General features: G+C 49.0%; 1 protein-coding gene across 1 annotated transcript in view; it reads left to right on the top strand.

Moving 5' to 3' along the window:
• The window catches only part of itpr3 (inositol 1,4,5-trisphosphate receptor, type 3), a 75904-nt gene that overhangs the window by 24411 nt on the left and 41699 nt on the right, over nucleotides 1-9794 (top strand). The window contains exons 5-20 of the mRNA XM_015394543.1: nucleotides 600-683; nucleotides 828-974; nucleotides 1506-1601; nucleotides 1954-1998; nucleotides 2893-3035; nucleotides 3843-3942; nucleotides 4037-4197; nucleotides 4279-4420; nucleotides 5671-5835; nucleotides 6412-6584; nucleotides 6796-6915; nucleotides 8237-8318; nucleotides 8434-8549; nucleotides 8624-8875; nucleotides 9117-9261; nucleotides 9335-9479. Coding sequence (XP_015250029.1) covers nucleotides 600-683; nucleotides 828-974; nucleotides 1506-1601; nucleotides 1954-1998; nucleotides 2893-3035; nucleotides 3843-3942; nucleotides 4037-4197; nucleotides 4279-4420; nucleotides 5671-5835; nucleotides 6412-6584; nucleotides 6796-6915; nucleotides 8237-8318; nucleotides 8434-8549; nucleotides 8624-8875; nucleotides 9117-9261; nucleotides 9335-9479 — 2116 coding nt within the window. The remainder of the gene's footprint in view (nucleotides 1-599; nucleotides 684-827; nucleotides 975-1505; nucleotides 1602-1953; nucleotides 1999-2892; nucleotides 3036-3842; nucleotides 3943-4036; nucleotides 4198-4278; nucleotides 4421-5670; nucleotides 5836-6411; nucleotides 6585-6795; nucleotides 6916-8236; nucleotides 8319-8433; nucleotides 8550-8623; nucleotides 8876-9116; nucleotides 9262-9334; nucleotides 9480-9794) is intronic.

Genomic DNA, 9794 nt, shown 5'->3' with positions numbered 1-9794 from the left:
AAACCAGTGGAAGATGGAAGCTGAGGACCAAGGTCAGCAGCCTGGAGAACCTCCATCCACCTCCCTGCTGTTCCTTTGGACTGCCAGGATTCCTTTTCCTTTCAATTCATCCGATCGTCCCCCAAACTCCTCTGTTGCCTCCCGATAAATTCTCTGTGAGCAACACTTGGCTCGACCAATGGGATTCTGGATCGTTACATATATGCTGTCAGCTCATTGGTCACAATGCAGGACAGGGACGGGAACAAGTTTACCGTAAGTTTTGTATTAAACGTGCCCGTGACTATTTTTTTACTCTCATAGTGATACGGGAGAAAGTGTGTTCCTTTTCCACTAAATACGGGACAGCTAATTCTGTTTCTAAATACGGAACCATTCCGTTTTTCTAGAGACGCTTGGCAACCGTCGACTGAAGACTGAAAATAAACAGAAACACTGATAGAAAACAGCAGAACTGGATTCAAACTAGGAAAAGAAAATTAATAAAAACAAATAGAAACAACCAGACCCTCCAAACAATCATTCAAATAGTCCCCGGCATGAACCTAAAGCTGCTGCAGACAGGATCCAACCTGATGCATCTCTGACTCCCCCTGCAGGTGAACTCGGTGAACTGCAACACCAGCTGGAAGATCAACCTGTTCATGATGTTCAGCGACCACAGAGAGGAGGTCCTGAAAGGAGTGAGTGAAACTAGAAGCATGTCAGAGAGAGAAGCTCCTGCTGCTTCAGGCCTGAGGGTGTTAGGGGGGGGGGGGGGGGTGGACCTGAGGGGGACTCCAGGAAGGTCTGCTGCTGCTGACGCTCTCGCCGTCTCCTTCTTCCAGGGGGACGTCGTCCGTTTGTTCCACGCTGAGCAGGAAAAGTTTCTCACCTGCGACGAGTACAAAAGCAAGCTGCACGTGTTCCTGAGAACGACCCTGAGGCAGTCGGCCACGTCGGCCACCAGCTCCAACGCCCTCTGGGAGGTCGAGGTACACACAGCCAGGTCTCTCTATCCCTGTGAGGACGCATTCCTGCAGCCTAAGCGTGACCCTTGACCCTCTCCGCTATGGGCTACTGCCTAACCTCTGACCCCAAGCTAAGCTTAGTTTCCACCTTAGTCCCAACATGTATCCCTGAAGCAGCACTGGTCCCCATGGGGGCCAGGCATGGGGCCCCATTAGGGCAGTCGGCCCTACAATGCGCCGTGATTTAGGAGGCTTGGTTGTTACAGTTTATTGTTGCAGATTTTACTGAAACTTTAGTGTGAAAAACTGCTTCCTTCTAGTTGCATGCATGGATGTGCTGCCAGCTGTAACTCTTCATTCTGTGTGGCAGCTGCAAACTCCCCATAAAAACAGTTTTTGTTAAATATAGATTGTGTTTTTGTGGTTAGAAAGATTTTAGTTCAGTTTTGAGGTTTTTCTGGGTTAGGGTTTAGAAGCAGCGCTGAGGGAAATCATCCAAAAGGCCGAAATCAAAGAGGAGCTTAAATTCTCTCTGTGTCCTGATTGGTCCATCAGGTTGTCCATCATGACCCATGCCGTGGGGGGGCGGGCCACTGGAACAGTCTCTACAGGTTCAAACACCTGGCTACAGGAAACTACCTGGCTGCAGAGGTAAGGGTTCCCTCAGGTAACATCAGAGCTCTTCTTCTGCTCCTGTTTTCCTTCATCGGATCAGCAGTTCTCTGGACCTCTGATCTTTTCTGTGTCCTAATCAGTCCTAACAGACATGATTAGTAAACTCAGAGCTGGACGGTGATCCACAGCATCTTTACAGCCTAGAGGCACAGAAAAGGTTTGGCCTCAGCTTTAGCCTAATAAAGACTAACTGATGATTTTAACCTCAAACTGCTGCCGGTTCTTCTTCCCTCTGAGTAGTTGTGAGTTTTCTGTCCTGGAGTCACTAACGTCTCTTTCACTCCTAGAGTTCAGCTAATAGCTGTGATTTATTTCTCTGCTGTTGCAGGAGAATCCCGGATATAAAGGTGACAACGCTGAGCTGTCGTCCTCTGTGAGTTCCTCCCTCTCTAAGTACTGATCTCTGCAATATGATGACATAGAACAAAACAGAATAGAAAATGATACACCAAAGGTTAAGTGGAGAAGAATAGAATAGAACATAATAGATACGAGCATAATAGAAAAGAACTATCAAGAACAGGACAGAAGGATCCCGTATTGAGCTGAGACAGACAGTGGGCTCCTTTAAAGCTGAGCGGGCTGTGGAACAAGCAAGCTCAGTAGTTGAGAGGCAGAACAGGTCAGGATACCAGGAACTACGGTCCACGACAGGAACCGGACCCGCTCAGTGGATAAGAGAAAGAACAGGATCAGGAAAACAGGAACTCAAAGAAACACTAAAAACCTCTCTCACCACTGGCCCCCGAGAACGAGAACATGAACTATGACATCAGCAATGACCTAAACCTCAATGATCTGACCTGATAGCTGGGACTGAGCCGTATATAAAGAAGCAGGAGCAGGTGGATTAAATGAGTGTAAATTGAAAACCAGGCAGAGTTAGGCAGGTGAATGAAACGAGGCATGTCAGAACTGTCAGAGGCATGATCATGACAGGAACAGGATAGAACAGAAGAGAGTAGAATAGATTAAAGTGAAGTAAAGTAGAATAAAAAAGAATAGAATAAAATGAAACTGGGACGTGTCCAGGCTGGATCCCACCTTTTTTTCTTAGAACAGAAGACAATAGATAAGAACTGAACCTCTGGAATATAATAGAATAGAGTCTATCAGAGTATTTAAATAACAATATAATAAAATAGAATAAATAAGAAAAGAACAGTTTAGGTAGTAGTAAAATAGAAGATATTAGAAAATAATAGAATAGAGGAACATAGAATAGAAGAGTGGATTGAGGACTTTGTGGTACTTTCTGTCTCAGCAGATGGACATCAGTCGGAGCAGCAAGCGTCATCTTGGGGAAAGGATCAAGTACAAGCTGGTGGTGGTTTCTCATGGAAACGACATCGCCTCGCTGTTTGAGCTCGATCCAACCACTCTGCAGAAGACAGACTCCTTCGTCCCACGGTCAGCAACTTCCTGCTCAGGCTTCACATTAATGCAGAGTCCCAAACCAGCCCCTAAACACTAACCCTGACCACTAACCCTAAACAACAACCCTGACCACTAACCCTAAGGACTAACCCTGACCACTAACCCTAAACAACAACCCTAAACACTAACCCTAAAGACTTACCCTGAGCACTAACACTGAGCACTAATCCTAAAGACTGTAGACAGACCATGAACAGACCGTAGACAGACGATGGATGGAACATAGACAGACCATGGGTAGACCATGGATGGACCGTAGACAGACCATGGAAAGACCATAGAAAGACTGTGGACATATCATGGACTGGTGGACAGATGTACAGCCCTTAGATCGCAGAGCGGAGAGAAACAGGACTAACCTCTGGAGTTGATATTTCTCAAATATCAGCCGGTCAGCGGATCGGCCGATCTCTGCTTAGGGAACATCAAGGCGATAATCTGTGAGTTCCAGTTATATGGAGTCTCTCCGTTTTCCTGGGGGTGAGTAAGGACACTTGAGGATACTGTATTTGGGGTTGAGGCCGGGTGCGCCTAGCGCCCCCACATGGCTAGCAGCCACCCCTCACCCCACCCTCCACCCCCGTCTTCAGTTTAGACTGAAGGTTTTTTGATCTCCAGATCTTTCTCTCTAAAGGGAAAAAAGGTTGAATCAAGACAAAAAGCAGCTGAGAATGAAAAGCTGACGATAGATCAGACTTCATCGTTTGAGGAAGAACTTCTAACCTAGAGCTGATTGCTGATGGAAGCTGGAGGGAAACCTTTATCCTTCTTTTCTTCCAGAAACTCTTACGTTCGGCTCAGACATCTCTGCACCAACACCTGGATCCAGAGCACCAATGTTCCCATCGACATAGATGAGGAGCGTCCCATCAGACTCATGGTGGGTCATTCAATCACCAGAATCTTCATCAGTGGGACCACAGATTCCTGGTTCTGGCCTTCCTGAAGCTTTTGGTTTTTGATTCTTCCTGCAGCTGGGGACGTGTCCCACCAAAGAGGACAAGGAGGCCTTTGCCATCGTCTCCGTCCCCGTTATGGAGATCCGGGATCTGGACTTCGCCAACGATGCCAGCGCCATGCTGGCCACTGTGGTGGACCAGTTCAGCTCCGGGTTTATAAGCCAGAACGACCGCAGGTATGTTTCTGAAAGCTGAGGTCCACGGATGGTTCTGGGTGTTCTGGTTCTAGTTGGAATGCAGCCTCTCTGTGTTTCCAGGTTCGCCATCAAGCTGCTGGAGGACGTGGTTTTCTTCGTGGCCGATGTCTCTAACAGTGGCCAGCCAGTCCTGGACGTGGTCATGTCCAAACCCAACAGAGAGCGGCAGAAACTGATGAGAGAGCAGAACATCCTGAAGCAGGTCCGCTCAATTTGGGTCAAAGAACTTCCCTTGTTCTGTTAGGTGTTGGTTGACCAGCTGCTTGAAGCCAGAAACATAAAGAAGTCCAGAAGAAGTTGGATCTGTGGAACCGAGCCGTCTGCACAGAACTGTCTGTGTCCAGAACCAAACCCAGACCATGAGCTGGGTTCAGGAGGAGGATAGAGGCTGAGGTTTGGGTTAAAGCGTTCCTCGTGTGTCTGCCATCAGAACCTCAGAGCTTCTCTGGTTCTGCTTCATCGGTCCATTGATGCACCTGCTGGTTCTAGATGAACCAGATCTTCCTCGTTAACCAGAACAACACTGAGTTCTGGGTTCTACCCTGAGTTTTATGGTTATGAACTGGACCCTAGTCCTGGTTCCCATCAGCTTTCATTCTGGTTCCTCCTCTGCCCCCTCCCCTCAGAGACCTCCTCAGAGACCTCCTTAGAGACCTCCTTAGAGACCTCCTCAGAGACCTCCTCAGAGACCTCCTTAGAGATCTCCTCAGAGACCTCCTCAGAGACCTCCTCAGAGACCTCCTCAGAGACCTCCTTAGAGATCTCCTCAGAGACCTCCTCAGAGATCTCCTCAGAGACCTCCTTAGAGACCTCCTCAGAGACCTCCTCAGAGACCTCAAAACCAGAAGTTAAAGACATTAATTCAAAGATCTTTACTGAGAAAAACTACGACCTTTGAAGCCAAAGAAATGTTAGAACCTAAAGCAGACGGCTAATTTCTTGCAGTAACCCGGTCCAAAGTACTGGAGCTACTGCTTTAAAGTTTCTGTGACCTTCATCCATGGCCTAGACAGCAGGGTGTGGTCACTGGACCTCTGGGACCTTCTAGGGTCCGTCAGGTGTAAAGGTTCTGGTTCTGGACCATTCAGAGCCCAGTTAGTGAGGACCAAGATCCAGGAAGAACTCTGGATGAGCAGTAGTGTGAGGTGAGAAATTATTTGAATCATTCCGGAAACATTGAGGTCTGCTTTTGGGTTTCCTGCCGGTTCCTGTGCTCACCTGAATCTGGCCAGTCTGCTACCAGACCGGACTGAACACAAGCAGAACCTGGTACCAGCAGACCACCCTGGTACCAGAGACAGAGAGGGAGGTTCCTCAGTGGCTCAGAGTTCTGCTCCTTAGGGCTGGTTAGATCTACTGCGAACATCCACTATCATACCAGTAAACTTATTTTCCACAGAACAGATCTTCAGTTCTGAATCAGCTAGGTCTGCCGTCTGTCTGTGTCTTCAGATCTTCGGCATCCTAAAGGCTCCCTTCAAGGACCGAGGGGAGGATGAGGGACCTCTGCTGCATCTGGAAGAGCTGGCTGACCAGAAGAACGCCCCTTATCAGTACATGTTCCGGCTCTGCTACCGAGTCCTGAGACATTCCCAGGACGACTACCGCAAGAACCAGGTTAGTCTGTCAGCCCGCTTCCTCCCGGAGCCACAGAAGGTTCCAGGAACTTCCAGGAGGTTCCAGGAGGGAGGATGTAAAACCGGGAAGAACCACACTATTCTACTAGTATTTTTATTTTATGTAGATTTTCCCCTGTTCAAACCGCCATCATGTAGACGTTCCTCTGGCTCGGGGGTCTGGCTCAGGGACCAGCGGGTCTTCTACTGCCTTTTTGCAGATGACATGGTTCTGCTGGCTTCCTTCTTCCACACCTACAGCAGGAAGTGAGGCGGTTTACAGGATGCAGCCAGGATGAGAATCAGCTCCTCAGGTCTGAGGCCATGGTTCTGCCTCCGGGCTGGCCTGTACCCTGGGCTGGAGGGTACAGGCCAGACGTTGGAGAGCTCCTGCTTCCAGTGGAGGAGCTGCAGTATCCTGGGCTCCTGAGAATGGAGATCCGTAGACGGATCAGCTGCAGCGTCTGCTGTGGTTCAGAGAGAGTGGAGCCACAAACAAAGATCTCATCATTGCACTGTTGAGGAAGGGTGACCTGGTGGTTCCTGCATTTTCACTGATGCCCCCCCATCCCTGCAGGAGCACATAGCCAAGCAGTTTGGAGTAATGCAGAGTCAGATTGGGTACGACATCCTGGCTGAAGACACCATCACTGCTCTGCTTCATAACAACCGAAAGCTGCTGGAGAAGCACATCACCAAGACCGAGGTGGAGACCTTCGTCAGCCTGGTGCGCAAGAACCGAGAGCCCAGGTAGGACTGGGAGGACCAATGGGTCCCTTCTGAACTAGGAGAACTGAGCTGACGAAGCAATCAAAGCATCATTAGTTCCTGTTAGATGTTTCTCTGCTGTCAGCCTAGTTTGACTGTTTACGTTGCACCTCCTGCTTTGTCCAGCAGACCGCTGACCTTCACGTTAGGTCCTATCTGCCCTTTTGGATCATGTCTGCTCATGTTTCTGCAGGTTTCTGGATTACCTCTCTGACCTTTGTGTGTCCAACAACGTGGCCATCCCCGTCACCCAGGAACTGATCTGTAAATGTGTGCTGGATCCCAAAAACCAGGACATCCTCATCAAGACAGAGTGAGTCAAAGAAGAGGGGGGGGGAGCAGGAGGTGGCTGCTCTAAATACTCGATGGTTTATCAAAGCCGAGGAGAAACCAGCAGACCAACCATCATGATAGAAAATAACATCCATCTTTTTGCATCGTCTTCTATGGTTAGGGTTAGGGCTCTGCTATATTATTAGCTGATATATTTTTCCGTTATTGGTCTGCCCTCCATAAAGCGACCATACCTGAGGTCTCCCGGTTCCCCGTCCACCTGAATGACCTTGACCTCCTCTCTCTGCGATGACTGTTTACTCAGTGTTGGTCGGATCAGCCAATCAGCTCTCTGATCCATGCTGACTCTGCGTGCTGTGACCGCAGACGCATTAGATCAACGTCAAACGAACCTTTTTCCAAACTCCGTCTGAGCGATTTCTACATTTCCCACGAATTCTGGAGAGAAAAGTGAAGCGAAGGTCTGATGAGCAGCAGCCAGCCGGCGGTCAGACAGGAAGTGACGCTGCAGCCATCCACTGACCAGAGCGCGGCTTCTGTAGGAGCTCGCTAAAGACTTAAACAGACTTAATTTGTCATTTTGTGTACAAAAATAATTTCGTTAAGAACAGCTCTCCAGAAAGTTTCATTTTTTTAAAGTTCAGCCTTGAAAACAGTAAAACTACATAAAAACGGTAACATGAACATATGACTATTTACTGTTCTAACATTTCAGGTTCTTTGGGCCACGCCTCTTTTTAATACGTTTTATGTTGGTGACTAACGAGCTCAGCAGTAGCGCTGAGAAAAGCTATGCTAGTCAATAAAATCACCATGCCGGGTCATATCCTGGTTCTTCTGGTTCGACTGATGAGGAAGTGACAATGAACGGATGTCAGCCATCAGAGAATCGACCTGGAACTGACGGCCCACGAACGGCAGACGCCGTCATACGCCGGGACTCACCGTATGTCGGCGTGTTTCAACGTCTTTCAGCGAGCTCGTAACTTATCCAACGTATGTCAGAGTTTTTGCCAGATTTTCCGTACGTCTGGCAGACGCTGGTCTAAATCGCCACAGTCTGACAGGAGATGTAGCGTTGATGATGTCACCACTGCAGCCTGGTGGATGTCTGTGCTCTTTAGAGTTATTCTGTAAATAATAGAAGAAGAAGAAGTAATCTCTTTATTGTCTTGTGGCAGTCTGTGGGAGTGGGGCTGGAACTCAGAACCTCAGGGACTTAGCTGCTACGCTCTAAGCACCAGGCCACCACTATATCAGCTTCAATCTCACGCCCATAAGGAATGAATGGGAGACAGATGAAAACGGAGCCTTCTTTAAACGTTGCTCTCTGGTTTCAGGCGGCGTTTGTCCAAAGAGGCGCCCCCTGGAGGCGTTCGGGGAGAATTCCTGGGCATGGATGACTATGGGGATGAAGATGAGGTAGGCCACCTGTGACACTCATTCAGTGGAAGCAGCAGTGAATAAAATCCTCATCTGTAACGAGGTCGGCCGCATGCAGATCACTCCTCCATGTTTAAGTCGGCCTGTCGTTTAGGTCTGGCTGATGTGGACGGATAAAACCTTTGAGAAACAGGAGAAGAGCATCAGGCAGCTGGCCCAGGAAGCAAGACAAGGAAACGCTCACGATGAGAACGTCCTCACCTACTACAGGTACGTCCCCCCATAACGGAGGAGCAGTCCCAGGGTTTGCAGACTGGAGTCATGGGGTCTGTGTTCCCCCTCAGGTACCAGCTGAAGCTTTTCGCCCGGATGTGCCTGGACCGCCAGTATCTGGCTATAGACGAGATATCAAAGCAGTTGGACGTGGAGCTGATTTTCCTCTGCATGATGGATGAGACGCTGCCCTTTGACCTGCGCGCCTCTTTCTGCCGCCTCATGTTGCACGCCCACGTAGACCGAGACCCTCAAGAACTGGTGACCCCCGTCAAGTTTGCAAGGCTGTGGACCGAGATTCCCACCTCCATCACCATCAAAGAGTGAGCCACCTTCAGACTTTAGTGAAATGCTCTTGTGAACATCAGACAGTCCAAAGACCTGGGATTAGACGCTGCAGTCCTCCTTCTCTATATCTGTGAATAGGGTCCAGATGGAGCGTTTTGATGATGCACCAGCTTCAGCTTAAAGTTTTTCATCTTAGTTTGCTGCTCATCTCTGTCCTGTCTCACAGCGAAGGTTAAACCTAATAAAATGTTTTATTTGCTGTCGGTTTCTCCTCAGTTACGATTCAAACCTGGACGACAGCAGAGACAACAAGAAGAACCGTTTTGCTAACACCATGGTGTTCATGGAGGAGTATCTCAACAACGTCCTGAACGATGAGCTGCCCTTCCACAACGAGGAGAAAAACAAACTCACATACGAGGTATTTCCCTCCGCTGCTCTCATGGCGCCCGTTCCGTCCTCCTGCTGCGCTCACATCTTCTCCTCTCTTCCAGGTGGTGAGCTTAGCCAGGCACCTGATATACTTTGGTTTCTACAGTTTCTTTGAGCTGCTCAGACTGACACGGACTCTCCTAGGCATCATTGACTGCAGGCCAAACCCTGCACACGCCAACCTGCCCTTTCAAGAGGAAGGATCAGGTACCCTCCTCTGCTTCTCATTAACCTGCCAGACCGACGTTTCCCTTCATGCCTCCAAGGCTGAATATCAATGAAAATGTGACCGTCGTTAGGAGACAGGTGTGTCTCTAAGAAGGTGACTAACCACCGTTTGTTTCGTCTTCAGGTTGAAGTAAAGTTGTTTGCATTAGTCAGGCTAGCTCTATGCTACGTTCAGATCGCATGCAGCAGGAGCGGCAGAAGCTCTGCTGCTTCATTTCTGATGCGTGTACCAGTTTAGTTGTGACGCGGCTGAAGCATCTTTGCTGCTCTAGCTGCGCGGCGGTAAAGTGGGTC

The sequence above is a fragment of the Cyprinodon variegatus genome, unplaced genomic scaffold (assembly GCF_000732505.1).
Source record: "Cyprinodon variegatus isolate N-32 unplaced genomic scaffold, C_variegatus-1.0 Scaffold692, whole genome shotgun sequence".
Lineage (NCBI taxonomy): Eukaryota > Metazoa > Chordata > Actinopteri > Cyprinodontiformes > Cyprinodontidae > Cyprinodon > Cyprinodon variegatus.
This window is presented reverse-complemented; position numbering and strand designations above follow the sequence as displayed.